The following is a 27,155-nucleotide window of genomic DNA, read 5'->3' as shown; positions in this document are numbered from 1 at the left end:
CTCATAGCAGGTCAAACTCACCACCATCCAAGTCTAGTTTCTGCAGCAGATGTGTCCAGTAAGCCAGCGGCCTCTGCCACACATCTTGAGTTCACCGTGGCAGAAGCAGCACACCTCACACCCCCAGATGTTGGAGCAATCAGATGACTTTTTTAGGGCCCATCATCTGTTTTAGTGCATAAATTGGGGCTCCCTTAGAATCCACTGGCCAGCCTGAAACTGAGCTAGTATGTACGTATTTGTCCATCATGTATGTATGTAATGCACATTCCTTTTACTCCAGAAGCAGCACCAGGAAAGCTAGCATGCATGCCCAGGAAGACACCTCATGTTTTAAGCATCTTTAACCTCACTCACTCTCACATTACGTAATAGTTGCTTCATCCCAGGCTTAATAGCAAGAGGCAGCACTGTGGCTGCATTTGATCATCAGTATTTCACACTAATTCTTGTAGTAGGGTGATTAAGCTATCACATTTTGATACCCATCCTCTGCCTTTCCACATGAGCTTAGTGTAGGTATTGTTTTGCCTGTTTATGGAGACAGAGTCTGTAAGGGGACAACAACGACTGCTCTTAGGAACAGCTCACAAGGATGGGAAGGAAAGGAAGCAGGCACCTGCAGCAAAGCGCCTCGGCACGAGGGCAGGTGGATCCCGCCGACTCTGCAGCTCAGAGGTAAACACGGGAAACCAGGACAGACACATCTCTACTTGTGCCCAAGGCCAGCTCTACATAAACATGCCAGCTGGGCTAAATAAGCTACACTGCTGGAGACACCCACAAGGACGTGGTTTCCAGACACTGTTTTCTGCTAAGTTCTGCAAGCGAGAGGACTGCTAACTCAAAAAGCAGCTTCAAGTTCGGACAGACTAAACATGCAGGGATGAATGGTATCCGTGATCTCTCTCCTCCAGTTTCTCCAGACACCCTTTCCAGCTAACAAGCCTCCACCTGCCCTTCTCCTGGGCTGGATCCCCACAGACTGGCCTCCTTAAACAAACCCTCCAGGATACGCAGGTATTTTCTCCATCCATAGCTGCAACAGAGCAGACAGACCTTCCATCACTTTGCAACACCTCAGCAGCTCACACCTCAGGTGAGGGACTCTGGTACTTACTGTATAAAACCCAAAATCTTCTCACCTCTAAGATTATATCCTGAGGCTCCCTTCCTCCTCCTCCACACAGCCCTATTAAACACACCAGCCACCCAACATCACACAGCACTTTTCTGCAGGAACCTGTGACCAGTGACTGATGACAGTTAAACAACTTTTTCCGGAGAAGTGAATGATCCAGTAACCCAAAGTACATTGTCAAGAGACACGAGGGACAATATTCCAGCAGATCTCAGTGCCTCAGTCTTGCCTGCAGCTTTCCACCCTTCTTGGCGCTTTCCCACAACATTCCCAGACTCTGTCTGCAGTCGCCCCTCTCCAAGTGGCAACAGGCTAAGTCATCTTCTTTCCTGCCAGGCAGGGACTGCCTTTCTTCCTCTTTAAGGGCGGTTTAGTTTTCTTTTGATCTTAGGACCCCAAAGAGGACTAATACCATGCCAGAGCCAAGCAGGCAGTCATCTCCCAACTGACAAATGCCCCACTGCTCTTTTAAGAGCCCTGGAAGTATTTTTGTCAGATTTCCTACCTCTAGTTGTGTCTAATTTCTAAACAGCTCCTTTTTTATTCAACTCCTATCTAGCAAGAAATGACACCAAATGACCTGAAGGACACACATGGAGAAATGCATGTTCATGGAATGATACAGATCTTCCATACTCTACAGACATAAATAACCCATACCAACGAGCCAGTTTACTGCTAAATAAGTTACTGCAAAACCACTTATACACTAGAAATCCACTCTTTGACTGTATGAACAGGATGCTCAGAGGGAACAAACACCCAATCCCCCAAAACCTAACATTCCTTAAGAGAGACTCAAATTCTCTTACTCTCCAACAAAGTCTCCTCTGCCACAGCATTTTACACTTTCTGGAACTCTGAAACACACACTGGCCAGGGGAGCGCAGCAATACACAGGAGCTTGCTATTTCTGTGAGTGTTTTTAGGATTACAGATGTGTTATGGACACAGATGTCTCTGGACAGGTCATTGTCAGCTGCGGTAACTCAGAGGTGCTCTCAACAGATCGTCACTCAGCAGGTCTCAACAAGAGATGAACATATCTTAACTTTGTTTCTTAAAAGATACAGGCCAAGAAACTCATCCATGAAATCAGCCCTTGTGGAATAAACCAGAGTTTAAAACAGAACATCTGATGCAAAACTGGCTTTAAACATACTAATACCAGCATCCAAGGGTATGTGGGCAAATTGTTCAGCGTCTAGTATACCTCAGATGCTGATATATGCTTTTTAGCATTTGATCATTTAAAAAAAAAGACAGTCCTGGAAAAAAAACAAAACAGTCAAACAGGAATGCATGAGCCTAAGGTGTCTCTCTTGCCTGGACAGGGCTTGGTTTGGCGACTGAATGTTGACAAATGCTTACAGGTCTCCCAGAACACATGTACGTGCTTGGCCAAGAAAACTCTAAGAGCCTTTCTTGCTTTCACGATGCTATTTTTTGTTGCTCAACAGGTATTCCACAGCTGCAAAGACTTTGGCAACCTTAAATTATCACGAAATCACAGACAAAGAATTAAGAAGTCCCAAATTCTCATTCCAGGTCAGACTTTGTTCATTAGCCACAACTGGTCACAATCCCAGACTCAGGTTCACCATGAATATGATAATTACCTAGTTCATGAGTTAATACGTGTAGAGCTCCTACTACGAAACAAGCATTAAGTGCTCTTAACACTAAAGGCTATATTGACCACACCATTGTACATGTAGATCAACAATCTCCGATTACATTAGAAACTGACCCTGGCATAAAGCATAAAATCCCCTAAGATTTGTAGGTCTCCTGGAAAATATATGTAACAAAATCAGACAAGAATTAACCACATCGCCAATTTCTTAGACACATAAAAGCTTCCAACCATGAAGCCCCTTCAAAGAGTCTGTCCACTTGTTACCACTAAAGGCATGTAAACTGGTATAGGATGTTCCTCTTTCAGCACTGTGCAAATTCTGTTGACTTTTAGATATATTGTTTCCTAAACCATTCAGGCAGTTTTCTGGCTTTTAACTAAACCTGCACAACCAACTCTTGATGAAATGAGAGGATTAAGTCCCAGTGACAAGGAACAATTTAGGATAAATCTGTACTATTGCTAGTGATGATCCCACAAGCAGCTTTGTTTTGGCTACGTGTAAGAGATCATCGTGACCTTTTTTGATCATTTATTAGATGACACTGGAGCATGTTTCTCCATCAACCTTCAAGAGCATCTCTGCGCTCAATTCCAAGCAAGGACAACCTTCCCTCGTCCCTCACTGTTCCAAACCTGCCTGGAATACCCCAGACAGGACTAAAAACCTGGGATCCAGTTAAAGCTGTCACCTCATCCACAGTAACACCCTCTTCTCAAACTACACCCTGAAGCATAAAGAGGACCACCCCACCTGCAGTTAGCTGTAGTTGGCTCATTGGACTCTTCTGCTCCTGCAATGCAAAGCTCCAGAGGCAGAAAAAGAACTTTCGCAACACTTGGCCTTTAAATTTGCAGTCAAAAATTAACAAGCCACAGATTTCTGCAGGCTGTGGGCTCAAAATCTGCTAGGCTGTATTTACACTGACAGTAACTTAAGAGCCCCTTAAGCTCCTGGAAAAGTACACTTTCAAAGGGTGCTTCTGGCTATGGGGAGGAAGGGCAGTAACAAAATTCTCTGGCTTTCCCCAGCTGGCTCTTCTAATTTTCCCAAAACAATTGCTCTAAGTCTGGAAACAAAGCCTCAACATTGATAACGCACACAGAAATTCAGTCGGTTTTAATACTGAACGCTCCCAATGCAGCTAGGATTTGGGGAGTTGCTCTTTTGCTTGAGTGTATTTTCCCCTCACAGAGCCACCTACACACACACCCCTGCCTCACCTACACACACAGCAATGCATGGACACAGAGAAGTGCCCTGCAGACATGGGCTTCAAAGTTCAAACCTGGGGACCACTGCCCTTCAGAAAAGCTCCATCAACACTAGGAAACTCCACAAAGCAGCAGGACTCAAATTAGCAATCTTAAATAAGCAATCCAATTCCTAACTGTTTAGGTGCACCCAAGTTTCTCAGTCTCCAGACTCAAGGTCATTGAAAAAAGCAGCACTGCACACTACAAGCCTTGCAGATATGCAACTCATCCCAAAGGAAGATTCCTATGACCCTTACCTTAAGCATCTATAAATTACTTCACCCATCCAAATACCACCTAGGACCCAACTCAGCAGGCTTCTTTAGCCTCACAACTTATTTTCCCTATCCTCTTTACCTTGACTTTCCAAGAGGTCATGGATCAAATTAAAATATATACACATAAATAGGTAGATTTTTTTTTAACAAACCTAGCAAAACAAAAGGAAGTTACCTGGTTAGCAGCAGACACCTCATAAAAAGAAGGTTTTGCTACAGCTGAAGGAGTCGCCAGGAGCAGTAGTCGCTCCCCAGGACAGATGGCTCAGAACACGGAGCCAGCCAACAACAGAGGAAGGAGTTGCTTGCAAGAGAGGTGGACAGGAGAAGAGGTAGGATCCGAGACCTGACAGGCCCAGTACAAGAGAATGGCAGTGTCAGGGAAACTTTGATATGCCCCAAACGCTCGCCCACATGGCGCTTATAGCTCAGCCAGCAGCCCTCTGAGCTGGCATCCTACCTCTACCCTTCATCCTCCAGCTGACACGACCATCCACGGGAAGAGATGGAAGATGCAAGACAACACCTCAGCCCCAGTACAAGTAACAACCCGACGCCAGGACCCAGATAGATGGCCCAGTAGCTCCAGGAAGGAATTTAGCCAGCAGACACTGGCAGAGGAGGAAAAGCTGATCTCCTCTCCAAGTAAAGGGGCTGCAGAAGACCCACTGGGGCAGGGGAAAGTTTCACATGAAGGCTTTAGCAAGGGAAAGGTGAGCAGGGGAGGGAGCGGGGCGGAGTCAGCCCTTAGGAAAGGGGAGAAGAAAGTGAGGACAGGGCAGTGCCAGCTGTGGGAGGGGGGGGAAGAGAAGTCAAAAAGGCAGGGGCTAAACCTGGCAGGGGGGCAGGTACCAGCCAGAGGATGCAGGTATCAACAGAGCTGGGGGGAAAGAAGTGCTTGGTTAGAGGGGGAGGGCAGGCAGAAGGGATGGGGAAAATGGGGGATGAGGGGCTGGGAGGGGATGAGGGGCTGGATAAAGGTGGGCTTCTTAAGAGGGATGAGGTCAGGCTCCTGGAAAGGGGGGGGGGATAGGAAGATAAGAAGCGGGGGGAGCACCTGACAGGGCCTGCGGTGGGGGTAACTGACAGGAAAGAGGGGGATAGCAGGGGGCACGAGGAGAAAAACTGACAGGAAAGGGAGGTAAGGGGCCGGGGCGGGGGGGGGGAGAATAGCTGACAGGGGAGGGGGTACGGGGGGGATAGCTGGCAGGGAGGAGGGGCTGCGGGGGCGGGCGGCCCGCCGGACCCGTTACCTGTCAGGCCTCCCTGGTGCGGGCGCAGCGGGCACTGGAAGTTGCGAGGCTCCATCCATGCGGGGGGGAGAACGGGACCGAGCGGAGGGGTGGGGGGGGGGGAAGCCAGAAGGGGCTCCACAGGAGCCGGGCGCCGTCCCCGGGGCGCGGGGAGGGCCCTCAGGCGCGGCCCGGCCTAGGCCCCGGCCGTGCCCCCCCGCCCCCTCCCCTGTTTACCCCCTCCAGCTGTCCGGGGCTCAGCAGCACCCCCCGCCGCCGCTCTCCCCGCGCCGCTCTGCGCATGCGCCACGCTAACTGCGCCACCACCCCTTTTGCTCACCCGCAGCAACCTCGACTCTACGCAAACGGCGTAAATCGCTTTCCGGAATACTTTTCCCCCGTCCTGCCCTCCCGGCCGCCGCCACCCCGTAATTGACAGCTCCCCTAACCAAAGGGAAGGGGAGAGCTTTTTCGTGCGGGTTCGACCAATCGGCGTGGAGGGGGGCGGCGGGAGGGCGGTGCCGCGAAGGGGGTGCTGGGAGTTGTAGTCGGCGGAGGGAGGGATGGCCGCCTGCCTTGTGGGGGGGGGGGTCTCTGCCCGCGGGGCTGGCGCCTCAGGGCCCGGTCACATCCGTCTGTCCCTCCCACGGTTCTCCGTCCTCCTCCCCCCTTCACCAAACCCGGAGGCTGCTTAAAGCCAGCCCTCGCCGGGCCTGGAGCCCCTCAGCTAGCAGGCCGCAGCGGGGCCTGGGCCCCAGCTGCCTCACAGGCTCGCCCCAGAGGGTGCCCGGCCTGCGCCTCAAACACGGCCTCGATGGCGGGGCTTGGGCTTCGCGGCCGCCTTTCCATAACCCTGCGGTCCTCCCCCGGTTGCTGGGGCCGGGAGCCATCCCGCAGGGATCACCCTGCGACAGGGGAAGCCGCCAGGCCGGTGTCTCGGTGTTAACTCTCCACGGGCAGCGAGTTGTGACCGAGGCCCTGCAGAAAAAAAAACTAATCCCTGCCCACCAACGTTTGGTGTTTCCAGCAGCAATTCGCAGAAGTGAAGCGCACAGCTCCCTCAGGCAGCACAAAGTTAGGTTGGGGTTTTTTGGGAGGGGGGGAATATAACTCTGTGGAAAGAGCCAGGGGGTGGCAGTGTTTGCAAAAACCTTCCCTTCGCCTTGGCCTTCCAGCTGTCCCGCACAGCCGGCCGCTGGCCCTGGGGACACTGCCGGCAGACCTTGGGGCGAAGGCAAGGCTGGCATCTCCGCTAGTCCTAATTATCTTAACGCACCCTCCCGAAAAGGGGTGTGTGTTTGTAAAATAAAAGTTAGGAATTCATCTCTCTGTAATTTATTTCCACAATTAAACATTCCCAAGTCTATTAATAAAGTGTAATGAATAGTTTAAATTTTCATTTAGAACTTAATTCCATGGCTCCTAGATAATCCCAGCTGCACAACAGAAGAAAATTGCTACTTGCCTATTCTCTGTTAACAGAAGGAGCCCCTTAAATCAGACACTGCATGGAAGCGCGAGGACTCTCCCATACACCTCCAGACTCATAAATGACAGACCAACCATTAGCTGTAATGATTTGTCTTCATCTCATAACCCATTAACTTATTCAGCTGTTGTCAAAGTTCTTTACGGAAGAGAATTGTTAATTGTTGCCTCTGTATCTGTCCAGACTCTTTTAATTAAAACAAGTAATAATCGGGATCCATCACTATCATCCTTACAACAGGGTTTTATCTTCTTTTCTCAGATGTCATCCTCTTGGGGATCTAAAGCTCTACACAGAAAATCAGGCAGGCTTTGGATGCCCTTGACATGTAAGTTTTACTCGCTGACAGACAGAAAATTGGGGCACAGGAGCTTGATTTTTTTCCGAGCTGGTGACGGAGAGACATAACAGTGGCTGAAGCCAAAGAGGACCAGGGGTACTTGCTGGTTCTGACTGTCAGAGCTGAAGTTTCCCGCTGCAGCCTCAGATGGAACTGGAGGCACATTGGGGAATGTAAACAAAGTGTTGTCCTCCCAGCACCCAACCTCCTGCAGTATAAACACCACCTTGAAGAGTATCCTCGTGAAACAGGGCTGCGGAGTTTTCAGTCCAAAGAAAGGTACAGGGAGCAAGGAATAAAACTGCTTGAGAGTTGGACTTGCCCTTCTTACAACATTTGAGAGAAAACAATTTAAGTCATATAAAAGGCATTTTTTAATGCTTTCAGTAAATATGTCTCCTATTCTGTCCTCAATCTATGCTACACACATTAAAAAAGACAATTCAGTGTAAAAAAACCCCACAAAGTGCACACAAAAGTTAGATTTTACACCCTGTGCCATAGTTAGGAAGTCACAGCGCACACGTACACAGGTTCATAGCCATAGATCTTACTCTGTGACAGAGAAGCAACATGGTTTGTCCTGCAGACACCTGGCCAGCAAACGCTGGAGCTGGACTAGGATTTGTTTGCAGGTGGAAATTTAGGCTAGAGCAGTTGAAGTAAAATTTAAAGTCATGCATTCTTTACTTTCCACTTCCCTGTGCTGTTTATTGGGGCAGACCAGAGAAAAAGAAAATCATTTGACTGAGAGAGAAAGCCTGACCTGCAGCCACTTTGCTCAGGCAATTGTGAGTTGCAAGTGGGGATAGGGGAACAGGGGCAAAGTGTAAACAGAGAGAGGGGTAGTAGCACTGAGATCATCTTTATCAAATAAATGCAGAGAGGATGAGAAAGAAAGAGCTGGGTCTAATATAGAAATGGACTGTAAACATACAGAAACATTCTTTTAGCCAACGTGAGCTGCAGCCAGGACATACAGCAAGGTCTGCACTCCTGGTTTCTTTGAGCAAATCTGCTGCCGATTCCTTGCACGACTTCAGCAAACACTTCCCTTCTGGTGTCTCTGCTTGGGTTTACCTCCCTGTGCAATGTAAATGATGTTTACCTTTTGATGATTAACACCTGCTGAAAAAAATTTAGACCCTCTGATCAAAGCTATTATGAAATAGCAAAGCTTCGTGGAAGATTCTCTCAATATGAGGGCTGAATTCTGCACGATTTACATGTGAACACAACTTGGGGCATTTGCTGTGTATCGTATTAGTGTGTGCTGGCTTATGAAGCTCCGTGCGCTTGCACGGCCTGGAGGAGCAGGGGGAACGCTGGTGTCTGGGTGGGAGAAGGTGCCCAGTTGCACAGCTGCTCAAAGGCAGGAGGTGTGAAGTATTTCCAGGGGCCAGGGAAGACAATTATGAACTTAGGTATATACACAGTGTCTGCTTTTGCCCTCCAAGATACAACAGGATAAGCTCTGGTGTATTATGTAATTTGCTTGATGGGACATTTCTAAAGCTCCCTCTGCTTGTTCATGCAGTTGTATTGCTCTCCCTTTGCAGGCTAAGAAGCTTAATCCTAATTACGCTCCCTCCTGGTGGGAGGATGGTGCAAGTTCCAAGAATCACGGCGAGCATCTCGGCTGGGCCATGAAAAGCTGGAGGTAACTGGACTACTCTCCTAACGCAGGAAACACAAATAACTGAAAAAAGCACCAAGGCAGCTCAAGCCCCAAGGCCCTGATGGGGATATTTGCCACTGTCAGAGCACTGCAGTGCTGATGGATTAACTCAGGAACGCAGATTTAATTGGATGTCTCCAGGTCTTCGTCTCCCGATCCAGAGGAAACAGGAATATCTTTCCACTTCGTCAAGAATTTGCACCAATCGAAATCCTTCACAGAGTTCGATAGGTTGAAAGGCACTTGTCCAGCCAGTAGCATTCAGCCAAGCAGGTTGGGAACGTTTGCTACCAAAGTAGCAAGAAGTTAATTTGATGCTACATCCCCCACCGGCAAATGTACAATAGCCAGGTACTAAACAGTTCAGACCTACCCACCACAGTTGCTGATTGATCCAGGCACAAGGACGTAGAAAAATCTGACCCAGTTATTTCATGGGAACATCATACCAGTTTTAGCTTCTAGGAACTGTTTCTGAAAGAAAACCAGCCCCCATGTTTTCTCCTGAACAAGTGTCTAGTTGTCTGCATGCTGCCAGTGCACAGTCCTGCCTCAACCGAAACGCATACCAACCGCTGTTGTCTAGGATCAGGCTTCTCACCCAGATATGACTAAGCCCTTACAAAACGAGAAACATTCAGCATTTCTTGCTTAATTGCTAAAACAGATTAATTTGACTATCCAGAACATAACCAAGCGGAAGAGAGGAATTGACACACCTAGCTGGTTCCTGCTCAGGCTGATGATTCACTTTAATTGAGGGGTCACATTTGTTGATGATTTCCACCAAGTAGCTGCAGCAAGGCTGCTGTGCCCCCCTCCTGTCTGCTGGGAATGCAAAGGGCTGCATTCCCTGCAGCCTTCCCTGAGTGAGTCCAACCGCCAGCGCTTTGGGAGCTGATGCCGTCTTAAAACAAGAATGTAACCCATGCAAACCAGCAAGCATAACCTTCAAAGCTCGAGTTTTAGCTGCCATGTGTCATGTCAAGGGCCCATGCCCTCCGTACACCAAGTACCCCCAAGGATTAGGGGCTGCATCTTTACCAAAAGGCTCCTTTGTCCCTAAAGTTTAGCTAATAAATCAGTTAGAAACTCCCGCCGGTTTTGATTGCTCCTGTCACACACATGTGACACTCAGGAAGTCAGTAGCAGAGCCAAGAAATCAGGGTGGCTGAGGTCAGTCGCACGGTGCCAAGCAACCCCCTCAACGCTACTCTAGTGGTTTTATTAGAGCCTTATCAGTTTTCCTGGTGACTCAGACTATGCTAGTGACCAGGGCAAAGGGCAAGGCGATACCAACGAGCACAGATGAAGTTACAGCACCATGTTGGTCCAGAATAGCAGCCAATGCTCACCAGGCCCATCCCCCTGGAAGTCATGGCTCTGCAAATCCCACCACCCCAGAGGTCTCCCCAGAGAGGTGCCTGCATGCTGAGGCTAAGCAGACCATGGCTGTCCATTTCCAAGCAGCAAACATGGAGGGGGCAGCTGGCTGCTCCGCTCTCCCCAGTGGGCCCAGGGTGCTCTGCTGACCCCATGAACCTTGGCTGCCTTCCCGTCGGGTGCATGGGCCGTGCACCCACAGTCTCCCTGCCACCCCCACGCTGCTGGGCATGGTGTAGTGCTGCATCACCGCACTGCACCCCTCCAGCAGCAGGCACAGTCCACAGATTCCATTTCCCTCCCTTTCTTCTGCACCTCCCTGCCATTGCATTAGGGCCCCTTTGACTCCTTGCACCTCCCTTGCCTCTGTGCACCCCTCCTTGCATTTTCACCCCCTCACTTCCTTGTGTCCAACCCTGCATTAGCACCCCCTGCCTCTCTGTACCTCCCCTTTGCATTGCACCCCCTTGTCTCCTTGCACCCTGCCTTGCATTGTGCCTCCCTCTGATCCTTGCACACTTGTCCATTGCTTCTCCTCTGTGCACTCCCTTTTCAGTTGGATCCCACCTTGCCTTAGCACCCTCCCAGTTCTCTGCTCCCCCCTTTGCGCTGCACCCCACTTTGCACTGCACCCCACTTTGCACTGCACCCCCTCACCTCCAGGCACCCCCTTTGCAGTAGCACCCACCTTGCGTTCTACTGTCCTCCCCTCTTCATGCCCCTCCTTGCATTGCATCCTCCTCCTCCATGCACTCCCCCTCCACGCACCCCCTTTGCCCTGCACCCCTCTTGCACTAGCACCCCCAGCTCCCACACTCCCCCTTTTTCTGCTCCTACCCCGTTCCACAACAGCACCCGGCTTTGCAGGGCACCCCCTCTTCCACTAGCACCCCCCACACTCCCATACTCCCCCTTTTGCACTGCACCCCTCCTTGCATCGCTCCCCACTCCACGCACCCCCTTTGCCCTGCACCCCTCTTCCACTACCCCCCATCTCCCACACTCCCCCTTTTCCTGCTCCAACCCCACTTTCCAGTTGCACCTCCTCTTCCACTAGGACGCCCTGCTCCCCCCTCTGCACCGCACCCCGCTTTGCGCTGCACCCCCTCGCCTCCATGCACCCCCTCTGCCACTAGTGGCACCCACCTCGCCTTGTACCTTCCTCCCCTCTTCGTCCCCCTCTCTGCATTGCATCCTCCTCCTCCACGCACCCCCTTTACCCTGCACCCCTCTCCCACTACCCCCCACTTTCCGCACTCCCCCTTTTCCCTCTCCAACCCCACTTCCCAGCTACACCTCGCTTTGCACCGCACCCCCTCTTCCACTAGCACCCCCCCGCTCCCCTGCTACCCCCCCCCCTTTACCCTGCACCCCTCTTCCACTACCACCCCCCCCCCCCCAGCAGCACCCAGCTCCCCAGCCCACCCCATCCTCCCCGGCCCCCCCTCCAGCCGCCACCGCCGCCGGCGCTGCCTCCGCCCCTGCCTCCTCCCCGCGGCCGCCCCGGCCGCTCGGTGGGATGGGCCCCGGCTCGGCGGCCGCCCCAGCAGCGCTCCGGCTGTCGGCGGGGCGGCTCCTGCCCCACGCCGCCGGCGGGCCCCGCCGCCCGCCCGAGCCGCCCCCCCCCCTTCCCCTTTTCCTTTCCCCGACCCCCCCTTTCGCCCCCAGCGCCCGCCGCTATGGGAGCCGCGGCCCTGCGCGCCCTACCATGGGCCCTGCTGCTGTTGGGGCCGCTGCTGCCCGGGCAGGGCTTGCAGGCCACCCCTACGTTGGCCTCCGAGCCCCCGCAGGGCCAGCCGGTCCAGCTGCGGGGAGGTGAGATGGGGGGCTTTACCCCCGCGCCCCCCGCCTCCGCCCAGGAGATCCATCCGCTGAACAAGCAGCCGGCCAACGGTTCGGGCGAGGGGCACGCCAAGCCCCGCAAAGCCTTTCCCGTCCTGGGCATCGACTACACCCACGTCCGCATCCCCTTCGAGATCTCCCTCTGGATCCTCTTGGCCTGTCTCATGAAGCTGGGTAGGTTGGCGGTGGCGTGGCGGGGGTCCCGGGGGAAGGGCACCGGGGAGGGACCCCCCCCCCTTTAGCACCCCGGAGAGGGACCCCTGGCTCCGTGGGGCAGGCATCCTCAGGATCCCAAGGAGTGACGCCCAGAGCATCCCAGGGTGGGACCCTCTGGCTGAATGGGACAGGTGCCCCTGAGCATTCCAAGGAGGGACCCCCTGAGCATCCATCCCGAGGAGGGACCCCTGGAGCATCCCAAGGAAGGACCCCCTTGAGCATCCCAGGGCAAATTCCCCTGCACATCCTATGCAAACCCCCCAGGCAGCCTGGGGCAGGGGTGGGCACTGCTCTCCCCACGACCTTGGGTCTGTGCCGTAGGCCTGGCAGGCAGGGCAGCGGCACCCCAGCCCCTTTGCTGAGCACGGGCTGGCTCGTCTCGCTGTCTGGGAGCGGGGCTGAAGATGCTCCCTGACCCCTGACCATCCTCTGCTTGGACCAGGTTTGCTTTCCTCCTTTTGGCACTCAGGCAGCTGCAGGGAGGAAGCGTCCAGTTTGTTTCTTTGCTTCCTTTCTTAACCACAGATGCCTTTTGTAACCTTGGAGAAGTCACTTAAAAATCTCCCAGTGCTTCAGCCTCCCCTTCCTCCCCCTCCGCAGCAAACCAGGGTGGGCAGCTGCCTCTGCTGCAAAGCGTCCGAAGGATTCCTGCATTAAAGATACCGAGCATCAGGGGCCGGAGGGCTGGGAAAAGTCACCCCGCTACGATAACCCGCTCTGAGAAAGCATCAGTCTGCCGGGGCGGGTGTTGTTGACAAAGTGTTTTCCAAACTTCTGCAGCTGGATCAATACCAACTGAATTACCCCAAAGCGTGTGATGTGATGTAACTGCTCCGCACTCGCCGGCACCAGCGTGCCGGACCCGGCCTCCGGTAGTGCAGAGGTCGAGCTGGCCCCGGTCCCGTCGGTGGCTATAAAGCCAAGAGGGCAGGTGAAACGTTTGCCTGTTCCTGCTTTAGAGCGGGTGACGGGAAGGAAGGGAGCTCTGCATTCATTTTGCTCCTCAATTACCATCAGCAATTTAATAATGCTAACGGCAGCGCTCCTTATGGAGCACTCCAGCTTGCTGATTGAAATCTTGCTTTGGGAGCTTTTTTGAGCCGGTGCCTGCTGGAAACCGTGCCCTGCCCTGGCCCAGAGGGGTCCGAGAGACCCCCAGGAGCTCACATACTCCCTGCCCAGCTTTTCCTAAAAATACCTCATCCCCCTCCCAGCCTGCTGTGAGCGTGCGTAGGCAGGTAAAGCCCCATTTTCACGATCCCTCCTGGGTGTTTTATTTACATGTAGGCGCAGGAGTGCAAACACTTCAGACCCGGAGGCTTCCTGCCTGTCTGGAAGACAAGCGGTCGGGGCAGAGTGGAACCAGATGGGATCCGTGGGGTTTATCCCTTCCTGGCTTTACCCAAAATGATTTAAAGCAGGTTTAGCTAGAAGGTGCCTTGCCATAGGCAATGCAGCCACGAAATCTCCTTTCCCAGGGCTCACCCAGCGCATGTTAAGCGACCTCTGCTAGCTGTTTGGGGCTATTGCACTGCGTTTTCAGTCCTCCTGCCTCGCAGAGCAAAGAGTGATGAAATCAGAAGTATCTGTGCGGAAGCTGGTGGAGAAAGGAGGGGCTAACAGCGTTGGCCTGCGGCCCTGCTCGGGGCGTGCTTTGAGAAACAGCCGCTGGAAAGCACCAGAATGGGCAGCAGAAAGCGGCTCCCCAGGGACGGACGTGGTGGGGGGCACGGGGACATCGCTGCCCGCCAGCCGCCCACCTCCCATGGGCACCCTCCATCATCGGCGCTGCGTGAAGCTGTTTCTGCCGTCCTTGCCTGAAGTTAGGGCTCGTTTGTGCTGCAGGAAAAGTTATTTCTGGCGGTGAGCTGAGCCCCGTCGGTTCTTACGTGTTAAAAGTATTATGCAAGACTGCGTGTTTAAGGGGTATATTTTAGGAGGAGCTGCCTTGCAAGCTTGGCAAGGGTCCTTTGGAGATGGCAGGTGCTCTGCAGAGCTCCAGGGATGCTGATTATGCCAAAATCCATATCTTAGGTTACCTACACCTCTAACAGGGGCTTCGACAGCAGAGCAGTCCTGGGACATCCTTTTGCTTGGCCTCCTCTCCAGAGTTTTGAAGGGGATGGCGTTGCTTGTTCACATTGTCTTGGCATGTAGTTCCCAAGTTGCTGGTACAGCTGAATATTCAGGCTCCCTCTGCTCCTAACCTGCAAAATGTCTCACTGCCCAGTGTCTAAATACTGGCCCTGCTGACTCCACCCTGGATCAGAGGGTGTTGTTCAGGAGCAGAAAAATACACTTTTTTTCATGCAGGGATAACTCTTACACAACTGGGTGCCACTGCACGCCTGTGCAGTGCAACCTGTGATGGCAGGACGAGGCACACACATCTCCAGGCTCCCTAAAACCGGACAGGGTTCGGAGCATCCAATTTCCACATAGAGGGGATGGGGGACGATGAGGAGAACAGGAATTTGTGGCGCTTCCTCTCTCCCCCGTCTTGTTAGCGTGCATTCATTGATGCATCGGGGTAACCCTGCAAAACCCTGAGGTGCAAGGGACAAACATCTTTTCTCCAAGAGGGGGAATTCATGCAGTGTGGGCTGTGCATGACAGCTTGGCACCTCCTGACTTCCCTTCCCCAGCTTCTCCTCCAGCTCTGGATGCCCCTTTGCTGGATTAGGGCTGGGGATTGAGCCACGTGTTGCTGCAAAACTGAGAGTCTTCAACCCTATGAATGGTTTCTGGGTGTCGTCCGTTGGCGTAGTGCAGGGTGACCATGTAAAGGAGCTCAGAAGTGCTCCCAGGGCTCTTCTCTGGGCCAGGAGATGCAACCCAACCCTTGTCCTGTTGCTCAGTTTCCCCTCATCGCTCTTGACGCTTCAGACAGCTATTCAGGCTTAAATGAGTCCCGGCGTTGTCCCTTCCATGTGATTTATCCTCTATCTAGCAGCCCTAACTGGGAGTTTGTTTGGGGAATCAAAGGTGTGAGTTGAGCCCTTCCACTCTTGATGCAGTTTTTGTAAAATGCCTCAAAGGATGTTGATTCCCGGAGGATTCACCACCTGATGGGGTGGCTTTCTGGGACAGAGGGCCTTGTCACCCCAGTGTGTCCTGCAGGCATCAGCTGTTTCTGCTTTGCTAATCCCAGTAGAGAAGGGGAAGCCTGGTGCTGGCTGCTTTACCTAATACACACATGGTATTTTAAGACTCGCTAGGGGAAGAGGCGGGGGGGTGAGGGATAGCTACAACCATGCCTTTCCACAGTCCCCCAGCTACGTGGAGACCACATCTGGTGATGGCTTGACTTTGCCAGTAAAAGTGGAGAGGCCTTTGCAGCTGAGGGTTTGAACCAGACTTTGTCTCAACCTGTTGCATTGCTGCAGAAGGTCAGACCTTCGTAAAATGTCCAAATCAGAAGCCTTCTGTGCCCGTCTTCAAGGTTTTGCAAGGATATTGTAAGGGTTTCCTTTGCACTGTGCCCAAGGAATGGTAGGGAAGGGCTGGGGCGTTTCTCAGCCCAAGAACCTGGTTTCCTGACTCTGAGGACTGACCTTTCAGCTCACATGGCTCCAGGAGCCGTTCAGGGGAATTCAGGTTCGACTGTGAATATTCTTCCGTTTCAGGGGAAAGGGAAGGAGTGAGTCAGGAATGTAAATAACAGTTTGTGGTTAGCAGTCCCTTTGCTGGCTGTGCGAACATGAGCTGGGGCCTGGTGGTCAGAGTTTTATTGCAAGCCACCAGCACTTACCCACCTTGGAGAAGAGTTAGGGTTACATGTGTTTCCAAAGCACATCTCGGGCCCTACCTTCTAAAGCAAAAAAAGCACAGCAGTCATATTGCCATCCTGCATTTGGAGCCACCTTCGACTGAGGCATGCCCTGTTGTCTGTCTGCAGGGCTGTCTGTCTGCACCAAATGGCTTTTCAGCATCTGAGAGCTTCCCAGCCTCCTTGGAGCATCCTGGCCATTCCACCTTGCGGCTCAAGTGCGTAGTGGGGACTTGATTTCCTACGTGTCCCTGCCAGAGACTGCTGCGGAGGGTCCCCGCGAGGCACTACTTCACGGCTGAGCTCTCTTACCCTGCTTTTGCTCGCTGATGCACGCTAGGCGCTAGCTCGCTGCCTGATGCGGCGCTCCGGTTGGGGTTGGAGCCTGTAGCAATCACTGAGTCATTGCTCTGTCTCTTCTTCTCCCTTCGCAGCACTCAGCTTTTTCGTGTGTCTGGGTCAGGACTGTTGTCTGGGGTGTTCCCCCTCCCTCCAGACCGTCTGACAGCAGCCAGCGCCAACCTGGTACTTGCAGAAAAATCACCACCGTGTGATTGTCGGGCTGGTGTAAAACGAGCCGAGGAGAGTCTTTGCTAAGCGAGCAGAAAGGGAGCCCAGAGCTGTGGACAGCGGTGTGTTATGTGGGGACACGCTGCTGCTTTGGGTGTTGTTTGGTGGGTGACACGTCTCAGCCTGGTTTACTGGGCACGAGGCATCCCGGCGTCAGGCTTCGGTGTTCAGTGCCACTCCTGCGACAGCGGTTGCCTTTGGCCAGTACCGACCATCCCCATCACTGCTGGTGGCTGGGGAGGAACAAGATTAAGGAAGTTCCCAGTGCCTGTGGGCTGGTGATAGGAGCTGGGAAAAGAAGAGCAAAACATGACGGATGCAAGTGGGGTTGTGGAGCCTCACAGAGGCTCTGCGCACGGCTGGGTGGCTCCTGCACATGAAGCAGCAGGGACGATTTCAAAATTGCCAGAGAAACATTTTTAGAGGCTGGCGGCTGCTGGCTGGCAGCGACATTTGGGTGCTAAAACACTTGGGTGCTTTTCAAATGTCTTCAGCAGCCCACATCCCTCCCCTGAAACTGGGACTTTTGGAGGGGCCACCCCAGAGGTCTTACAGAGACCTGTGAGTCAGGAACTCGAGGGTTTGTTTGAGTGAGGGGTGATAAGTGGCATAAGAAACCTGTTGCGGTAGTGGCACAGGATGTAGGAACTGAATCTTGAGACCAGACGCAGCAGAAACACCCCGGAGCAAAGCCATCGGCGTGAGGACACCAGTGCCACCTGCAAAGCTTGGAAAGGGGACAGCAGAGAAACGTTTGAAGACGTGCATCACCCCAGCCTTCGTCATTGTGTTGGAAATACGTGTGTCTGACGTAGATGACGAGCGTGCTGGAAGTTATCTCTGTTGCCCTTCTGCCACCACAAGGTTGGCTTCTCTTGGGCACCAGGCAGGGCTGTGCGGGGCAGGCTTCACTCGGGACAGCCATCGGCAAAGCTTGGCTGGTGGGAAGGGCTGCTGGAGGTTTCCTGGGCAGTTTCAGCTTGATCCACGGGACTGGTTGATGCAGATTCCCTCGCTGAGCCGGAGAGAAATGTTTGTCTTAAAACTTGCCCGCTCACAAGCGGCAGCCCTGGGTTATTTCATGTGTGGGCTGCAGATACCAAGGTGGCGTGTGGTTTGAGATCACCCCAGATGTTTTCCCGTTTGTATTGGTGAGCTGGTGGCTGTTCTGCAGGGGAATTGAGGCTTGATGAATAACTGTCAGGAAAGGATTTTAAAATACTGGTGCAGCTGGTGCCACAAAAGTGTAAATTGTCATGATAATGAATTTAAACAGTCTCTTCTAATGCAGACTTGTTGCGTTCCTGCTTCCTTATTGGGGAATGATCCAAACGCATGCTGTGGTTTCCCTTTCTCTCTGCTTTGCCATCTCAGAAAGAACAGCCATGGCATTATTTTTCCTCCGTGGTCTGCCCATTGCTGGTGTCTGAGCAAAAAACCATCCCAACTGTTCCCTCCATGGATCCGAGAAAACCCATTAGATTAATTAGGGCTGGAAGAGTGAAAGGTTCCCGCTGTGAAGTACAGGATGACGATGGAGTGGGAAAAGCTGAACACGTCTGTAATCACAGCCCATACCTCCCCGGTGAGCCCTAATGTCCATTAAAGCAGAATTACGCTTGGTTTGCAGCCATGGCTTTGCTCCCTGCAGGGACCCTGTTGCCCCCAGTGGTGCCCAGTTCTGCTTTCTGGACCTTGAGGCCACTCAGGAACCGAAGCTGTTGTTTCATCCCATTTATTAACGAAGGCTTGGACACCTCATGCTGGGGGTCAGGGATGGGCTGGCTTCCTGCACAGTCTGCAGGTGGAATTTGGGATGTGGGCATTGACTTACCGAGTCCTGCAACAGCCAGGGCCTGGATGGGTGCTGGCCCAGCTTCGGGGGAGATGCCCTGAAGTTGTGCCTCCCCGAGACCTCCAATAGAGCTGGGGTGTTTGTGGGGTAGGAGCAGAACGTGACGATATTTGGTCTGTTTGGTTCACGTCCTCTGTCCCAAATTGCCCAGGCATCCAACCGTGGCTTATCCAGAGGTGCTGGAGTTCCCTTGGGAATTAGTGGAGTGGAGAACGAGTCTTTTGTCTGCAATTAGTGTGGCTATTTAGAGTCCTTCGGGGTTTGAGAATTACACATGGGAGAAGGGGAAACCAGGTTGTGGTGGCGAGAAGGGGAGATGGTTGTTCTTCTGGTTACAAGCATATAAACCTGTGGCACCGAGGGACTGGAGCCCCTCTTCTGCAGAAGAGAGACAGACATCTCAGTGGCCCTTGTATAAACCAGAATCTCATTAGGCTTGCAAAAGAGTATTTCGTGAACATAATCCTTTCCATTTTCCCTCCTGCTAGTCCTGTGTTTTGGCTGTAGACTGCAGAGACGATGGGGGCTGTAGAGACTGTGCCAGGGTCATGCAGGAGTCAGTCCTTTACTAGAGCATCATTGGAGCTGTGGGTACCGAGAGAGGAAACTTTAAAAGTAAGCAATAATGAGGATAAATTACTGCAGCTGTCTCGTAAACATTTGATTTCTTTTTTTTTTTCCTCTTTTGGGTCCCCAAGGCTTAATTTGTTCAAATAAAAACTGAAATCCATCTGGAATACTCTGTGAAAACACAGCCTTGCCAAGAGGAGATGGAGCTGGGTTACACCTCTCCCCTACGCTGGCTTCGCTGGGCTGCCTGGGTTGTCAGCAGTTTCTTCTCGCCTGCCGGGGCTCAAAGCTGCTGGTGTAGGTTTGATGACAGCCTCGGTGTTTTGAAATCTGGGCTGGCGGCTTCAAAGGGAACAGCAGAGGAGCAGGGAAGTTGTGGCAATGGTTTGACTTGGACCAAGTATCAGTCCCAGACCAAGCTTGGTCCTTTTGCTTCACAGTGCCAGCCAATATACTGCCTTAGGCAAGCTGTATGATCTGCGTCTATTCTACATGGCATTTGATATCTTGCTTATCTCTTTAATTTCCCAACATCTTCCAGTTGTGTGTTAATTGAGGGATGGCTATCTTGTCATGTTTTGTTCTTCTGCTCTTTCCTCGAGCAGTGTTTCTGCTTGGGAAGGAAGAAATGAAATTAAAAGCTCTACAGATGGGTATGCACACACACGTTGCTGCATGCTTGTCAGAAGAGGTGAGATCAAAGATTGATCATTGCTTGGCGTGGAATAGTGAGAATAAAGTTGATGGTATGTCACGTTTGGTGCTATGTCACCTTTGCTTCTACTTCACCCCATGGCTTGGGGTTCCTTCCCAAGAAAGCCTTACTCACCTGCATGGTGGATTTGATAGGGGCAGGACTGACCAAAGGCTCGTTTGAAGTTGGGGTGATATTTTGAGATGCCTGAGTGGAAAGTTGGAGAATGCAAAGTACTTTTTTTAATTGGAAGAGAACAAATGCATTTTCTTGGGTTGCCCAGGAGTGACTCATAAACATCATAGCATCAATGGTCTTTGTCTCCAGAAAGTCGCAATACAATCAGCCTCGAGGGACAGCTCTTAAGTTCCGTTTAACAGAGGGTGCTGGTAGGGAAATAATTCCCCTCTCTCTATCAAACCTCCAAGATGCACATTTGCAGAAGCAGACTCCCTTTTGCAGTGAGTTTTTTTCAGTGCCTGGAATTATTCTGCATTTCAGAGTCACGACATGCTAAATCTTAATGATGTATTTGGAGAGAAGACAGCTTCCCACCCCAGTGCTGGAGATTTTAACAGCACAAATGCCACAGGCGCAGACTTAAGCACGCACAGGCCTTTAAAGAGAAGAGCTGGTGTATCCAGCCCTGCTAGTGCCTCAGTTTCCCTTGGGAGCGCTTTTCCCACGTCAGCCTTGGTCCCTGGGGGATGCGTTTTGCAACGTATGGGCTCCTCTCCTGTGTGTGAAGCGCTGCGTATTGGGGAGAGCATCTGCTCCCAGGAGCACTTCTGTTACCTTGGCTGGGTGTGAAATAACATCGCCTGCATCCCGGCTGAAGGGGGATGCTGGAAGGCTGAAACGGCATCTGTCGGGGACAGGTCTCCAGCCCCTGGGTCTTGGTAGCATTGCGGTTAGCCGGTGGGGTCTCCATGTGCCAGCAGCTCCTGCCGAAAGCTGGGGAAGAGGCAAAGGCGAGTGGGTGCTAGCGTTGGCTCTCGACTCACCGCTGGCGTGTGTTAGGAGTGGTGTTGCTTTGTCTGGGTTTGCGAAGCCCGGTAGTAATCAGTGATAATTGCAATTACCTCCTCCCTCCCATTGGAGTGGAGACCAACAGGTTATTTCCTGAAAAGCTTTTGTTTGTCTTTCCTGCGCATGTTCCCGGTAGGAAATCTGCCCTTCCTGGGAAGGGCGATTGGCATTGCTCTGCCTGGGGAGTTTGTCTGTGGTCACCTTGGGCTGGCTTAGCTTTAACTCTTCCCACGACTTCGAGGGCCAGCAGGAAACGTGTATTAAATGCTGCGCCATGTGATTGAGGGCAAGGAGCTGGGCGAGTGACTGGAGCCTTATTTTGGATGACCAGACTGTAGCCTTATTTTGGGTGACCAGGTACTATTGCTTCACATTATCTTGAGTACCTTCTGCTCCAGAACAATTCAATATCTGCATTAAACAGCATGAAGTTTAGCTTTGCACCATGTAGAAAGTAACTGAGAGGGTTTTATTGTAGAAATCCCCCAGCTTGAGGCAGACATGCTATGCTGACCCCTCCTAACACAGCTATTCGTGGCATCCAGCGCGTCTTGCGACAGCTGAAGCAATCTGGGAAGAGCATGGCTGGTGACTGGTTATGTTTAGCTCCTAGCCCTTTTCCCTGGAGCATAAGCAGTTTTTCTAGACCTTCTTTTATTAGACCTCCTCAAAATGCTCAATTCCAGCTGCTGTCACTGTTCTGATGCTTTTGAAGGATATAAACCGAAATGAGGATGCTGTTGTCCTATAGGAGACTCAGTTTTCTGATGTAAACTATCTGTGCCAGGGAGAGCCTAGCCTTGCTGGCTTGGCTGCATGATGCACCCATCCAGAGATGGTGGAGAAGAGTCAAAATGAGTCCTGGAGCAACAGCAGCAGAAACTTGCATGGCAGTTTGTCTCTGTGCACCTCTGTACCTGTGTGCCCGGCTCCTGCTGGGTGAATGCCACAGGCTGGTAAAGTTTCATACAGTCCCGCCTTAGAAAAACTGTGTGTGGAGCATACCTGAAGGCTTTAAACAGGTTTGCTAATCTCAGCCTGTGGTTTGGGAGTGGCTTTGTAACGTGCCTGTTAGAGGAATGTAGTCAGCGGGGATCGGGGTTACTGGGGTACCCGCAAGTCACGGGAGATTTTTAATAGCCACCTTGGCACATAGCACCAAACCCTCTACTGGTTTCTCAAAGCTCCTCCAGAGGAGAACATTGGCTTTTGCAGCATCTCGTCCTGGGGCAGCTCTGGAGCTGGAGAGAGGTGGAGGAGATCTGCTCTGCTCACAGCTGTGCACAGCTAGATCTGGAAGAGGTTTCTTCAAAATGTGATGGGACCAAGCCTTGCAGCCTCCCAAGCCATCACTGCTTGCTCCAGCAGCATCTCCAGTTGGCTCCGTGTTTTCTTCCCTACTTGAAATGCTGTAGCTGTTGGGTCCAAGGCGCCATGGTTTCTCAGTCTTTTATAGCAATTAGGTCTTTCTTAATATCTGCTTTTCTTGCAGGGTGTCCTTGGCTTTTCTTCTGGTTTGAAGGAGAAGCATTATCTAAACATAGGACTGGAAATTGGGAGCTGCTGGGTTCTCACGCCAGCTCTCATGCTGTTCACTTGGGGACTTGGGCAAGTCCATTTAATGTCTTTTGTCTCTCATTTCCTTTTTACAGCTGGGAGGAAATTAATACCAGCTCTATAAAAGACTCCCAATTGATCTGTTAATTTCTTGTGAGTGCTTCAGAGATAAAATGAGGGTACGTGCTTTTGCTGCATCGGTTCTCCCTGCTCTTGGAAAAAAAATAATTCAAGTGTTTCTACTAAACGCGTCTGTAGATTGCTGTCATGGTGCATTATGGTAGTGTATGGCCACTTTCTCTTCTCAGGAGGCTGATGCTGTCCTCCCTGTCCTCCCTGCTGTGTTCACCAGCGCTCTCTTAACCCAACCAAGGTGCCGTTGAGCGAGCAGCAGGCTGTGGTCCATCCCAGCCTGGTCAGAGGAGGATGTTGGTCCCAAAAGGTTGCTGTTGTGATCACTTCCCACAACGTGAGCCCTCAGGGACATCTGCCTGCACGGATCCTCCCTGCGAGCTGCCGGGAGCCTGCCTTTGGGCTGCCTGCTGCGCTGCTGCTTTCCATTACGTGTGGGGCCGTGCAGGCATCCTGGTGTGAAGTACATGGGGGGAAAAAATGGGCTTTTTAGGGCTTGCCTGTGAGTTGCCAGCTGAATCAGGGGTGGGTGAGTCAGGGAGGCAGCAATCGCTCCTGTCCTGCCCTGCCCTGCCTGCAAGCGCAGCTGCAACTTGGCACTTCTCTGCCTGTTTTAGGGAGGTTCTCCTGGATATGGGTCTCCTCTGAACGTGGCTCTTGCAGTGGGTGCCCCAGGTCAGGGCCAGCTCTGCAGGGAGGTGCTGGCTGGGCTGGAACCCTGGCCAGGCTGGTTCCTAAACCTAAGCCTAACCTACACCTAAGCTCAAGGCAAGTAAACACAAGGTGGAACGGTGCAGACGGGGAGCAGGATGAGTCCCTTTCCCAGTGATGGATGCCAGCGCCACAATTAGAGTTTGCTGCAAGCTGCTCCATGCAGCACAGCGGAGCCAACTGTTTAGTTTGGGTTGATCTTAATTAATTAGTGTATCTTTTAGAGTTGGAGGGGGGAGAATTAGGCAACGCTCGGGATGTTGCTGGCTCGCCTGGCTGACCAGACCTTCTGGGTCAGGGCAGCAAGGTTTAATTGGGAGGAATTGCTGCTGGCTGTTTGGCACATGTCTGCGAAGTTGCAGGCTCAGCAGCACGAACATTTGCTGTCTGGTTTGCAGAGCTGCAGGGAACACCGAGTGTTGGACCATACAAAGGTCTCGGCGGGTTTCCCTGAGCTGTCTCATGCCGGGTGCTTGGGAAGAGAGAGGGACACAGCCCCTTTGGATGGGGGAACAGCTGAGTGGGCAAACTGCAAATCAAGAAGCAGCCGCCTGCCCCCAGCTTTGTGCTTTGGTGCTGAGCCTGGATTGGGCCCCAAGGAAGAGCTCTCTTCTTGTTATTGTTGAAGTTCTCTTGGTCTGCGTAAACAGCTTGTTTGTAAGTGTATACAGTGGCTTTCTGCAAGGGGGGTCCGCCCATCCTGGCAGGCTGATATCCAGGGTGCCTGCAGATGATTCACAGCTCTCCTGCGCGCCTGGGATCGTTGCATCCTCCTCCCGCTTTGCAGCACTGCAGCGCTGCCATTGAGGTCCCGCGACATCCGTGTTTCACTTGGCTGCAGCGCAGCAGCATCCTCCGCTACGACCTTCCAGCAGGGCTCTGGGCAGAGAAAATGAGATTTTCCTTGCCAAGGGGAGCGTTTTGCTTCTAGGGGGGTGTCAGGGCAGGTAGGGAGCTGGGCTCATCTGCATGCAGCTCATGACTCCAGCTGCTGCAGGATGCAGTGATGCTTTTGGTTGTGTTCCCCAGGCTGCTTATCCTTTTGGGACCTTTCTGCGTCACTGAAACCAGCCCTACACAAAAGGAACAACCTTGTGGTTTCCTGGTAGTGCCGTCATCATCCTTGGGTATTTCTCTGCTGACGTTGCCCATGGCTGGGAGGGGGCTGCATTGACAGGCTGTGAAATTTGGCACCCCTGCATCCCTTTGGAGCCAGGCAATGCCTGCCACAACTGGTACAGCCCTCGGCAGAGCTAGCAGCCCCGGGAGGGGGCTGAGTAGGTGCTCACAGGGGAAGGCATGGCCCTGGCACGACGGTGAGGATTAGAGGCACATTCCTACATGAAGTAACTGCAGGCACTGGGTTACCAGAAGAGGCTTTGCCCTTGCCCTGCCACGGCTATTGCTGCCCGCGCAGAGGCTCGTGGACAGCGTGGCTCAGCTCCTCGCCCTCTGCACTCCCAGCCGTGTCATGCCAGCGGCCAGTGCGGGATGGGGAGGAGCGGTGCCCACTTGCTCACCCTCCCCTCCGTGCCCTGCCATAACGGCTGGTTTGACAGCACGCAGGACCCATTCCCCTTATCGCTAGTCCCCATGGCCGTTGCTTATCCTAGCAGCTGAAATGCATGAAAAGGCTCTAAATAACTGCTCTCTGAAAGGCTCCAGGCATGAAATAGCACAGCCTTGCACCTCTCCTTGGCCCCTTGACCTTGCAGAGTGCCAGACCAGCATCGCTCCTGCTGATGCACTGGCATCCATCCCCTGTGTGCACGGGGTGTGGGGAGCTCTCAGCATCCTCCTGACGAGGAAGGCTCTGGCTGCAGCTTATTCTCTGGTTATCGTATTCTGGGGCATGGGCTTTGCTCCCCAAAGGTTCCCAGGGGACAGTGGGAAAGGCAAGTGCGTGTCTGCTTTCTCCAGCTGCATCAGGGGTGCAAGGTGTCTAGACTCATCTCCCCTCCCATTGGAGAATTTATTCAGGGCCTGCCAGTGGGAACTGGCTGCAAACTGCTGCTGTGGGAGGATGGTGCAACTGGGAAACCGTCAGACATCGCAGCCCTGCTGCAAACCCCCTGCCAGCCCCTTCTGGCAATAGAGATGCAGAGAAGCCATCTGCCCTTTGCCTGGGATGGAGGGCTCTTCCCTGGTGCTGTGATGCTGCACTAGCAGGACTGCCTGCTTTTGCTAACGTGGTTGTACTTTAAGGGCTTGACCAAGCCGGTTTGCACGAGTCCTTGCAAGGTCTGCCAGGGCCAGGCCAGTGCAAGCTGCTGTGGCTGACTGGCTAAGCTGCATCAAGGCTGTTGCACACTGGTACCTGACACTGTCTGCTTTTTGTTCTGTAGCTTTCACGTTTTGACTCATTCGTGGGCTGGCCTGATGCTATCAACACTGTTCTTATCTTCTGCAAAGCAGGCAGGGTCCAGGCAGGTCACCTTCTCATGCACGCTTGCCTCGCCGTAGGCGTTAGGGCTGAATACATGAGACTGAGTGAGCTGGAGGTTGTACCAGGCGGCTCTCGGTCTCCTATCGCAGGCAACTCTTTCCATTTGCCCCCGGTTTGTTTGCAGTGTGGGGGGAAGAGAGGGAAAACAAGGGGCAATTCAGCGGCTGCGAGGTGGGACCCAGCTGTTTGAGCAAGGTCTGTAGGCAAGGGGGATGGTAACATCACACCGAGAGAAAATAAAACCATACCTTTGGCAACTAGCAACGGGTCTTAACGACTATTGACGGCAGCAACGGGACTTGGAGGGGCATTGTGTGCAATTCAGCTCAGAACTGAGGTCTGGGAGTTGGCCACGATCGCAGCTGGGCTGTGCTGGGCACTTTGTGTTAGCGGGGACAGACCCCGCGGGGACCCAGCCTGCGTGCAGCACGGGGCTTCATCTCCCTCCCCGCCTGCATCCCGTGCGGATGTGCCCTGCTTAAAGCAGACAAAATGGTTGTGCTTGATCCCCACTTCTTGCAGACTAAAAATGTCTGGAGGCTGCAGCGCAGTGCTGGATGCTTATGAATCTTAACCCGAGTCCTGCATATTGGGCTGGTCACAGACCCTTGCTCACGGGTGGCTGGGGTACAGAAGCGTGATACCCAAAATCAGGGCTAGGTGTTTTGCTTTTCCCTTCTCTCCCTGTGCTCGCTTTGCACGCCAAGCTCACAGCGAGGTTTGGGTGGGTGCCGGCTGTGTGGCCCCTGTGTGGTATCTGCATTAACTCAGTGAGTCACAAAAAGCAGTATAAATTAATTACACTCCTGATTCTTGGCTTTTCTCCGTAATTAGCAACAAGAAAATAATGAGGCTTGAATGAAACATTTGGTTTGATCTGGAGGAAATTGTTTTGCTTAGGAGCTCTTTCTGTACCTGTGTCTTTAAAAAAAAAAAACAACAGTCAACTTCTAACCAGGAAATGTCATTTTGGAGTGGAAACCAAAACTTTTCCATTCCGGTCATTGAGGCCAATGGATGCTTCTCTTACAGGTTGCCCCAACCAACCCAGATTGCTGAAACCAGCCCAAAGAGAGCTGCAGGAGAGCACTCAGGAGACCTGGACCTGCATTAAAACCCTGCCTGCTCCATGGTGAAGCAGAACAGGGTTTGGCAAAGCCAAAGCTGCAGCAGGGCCCCCACACGTGCTGTCCCAGTGGGGCAGCTGCGGGGGCAAGCCGCATTGGTGCTCGGTAGGGCTGGAGGTTCAGGGCAGGTGGTGACGTTGGAGCTTGTGAGTCGCAATGGATGTAATTTAAGTATCATGGTTTTACCACCTCCCCTTGCA

General features: G+C 52.6%; 2 protein-coding genes across 4 annotated transcripts in view; one reads left to right on the top strand and one right to left on the bottom strand.

Annotated features, from left to right (window-relative positions):
* WDTC1 (WD and tetratricopeptide repeats 1) overlaps positions 1–5,953 on the bottom strand; it is a 32,445-nt gene extending 26,492 nt beyond the window's left edge. The window contains exon 1 of one of the 3 annotated variants that reach the window (XM_075047568.1): positions 5,888–5,953. The gene's annotated coding sequence lies outside the window, so the exon portion shown is untranslated. Of the gene's footprint in view, positions 1–5,568; positions 5,818–5,887 lie in introns of those variants that run through there. The other 2 variants (XM_075047569.1, XM_075047567.1) reach the window with 2 other exon arrangements.
* Positions 5,954–12,064: 6,111 nt separating this feature from the next.
* The window catches only part of SLC9A1 (solute carrier family 9 member A1), a 31,146-nt gene continuing 16,055 nt past the window's right edge, over positions 12,065–27,155 (top strand). Inside the window, exon 1 of the mRNA XM_075047566.1 lies at positions 12,065–12,453. Coding sequence (XP_074903667.1) covers positions 12,117–12,453 — 337 coding nt within the window. The 5' untranslated portion in view covers positions 12,065–12,116. The remainder of the gene's footprint in view (positions 12,454–27,155) is intronic.

This window comes from Buteo buteo, chromosome 16, assembly GCF_964188355.1.
Source record: "Buteo buteo chromosome 16, bButBut1.hap1.1, whole genome shotgun sequence".
In the NCBI taxonomy this organism is placed as follows: domain Eukaryota; kingdom Metazoa; phylum Chordata; class Aves; order Accipitriformes; family Accipitridae; genus Buteo; species Buteo buteo.
Note: the sequence above shows the minus strand (reverse complement) of the source record. Positions and strands in the feature narration are given on the sequence as shown.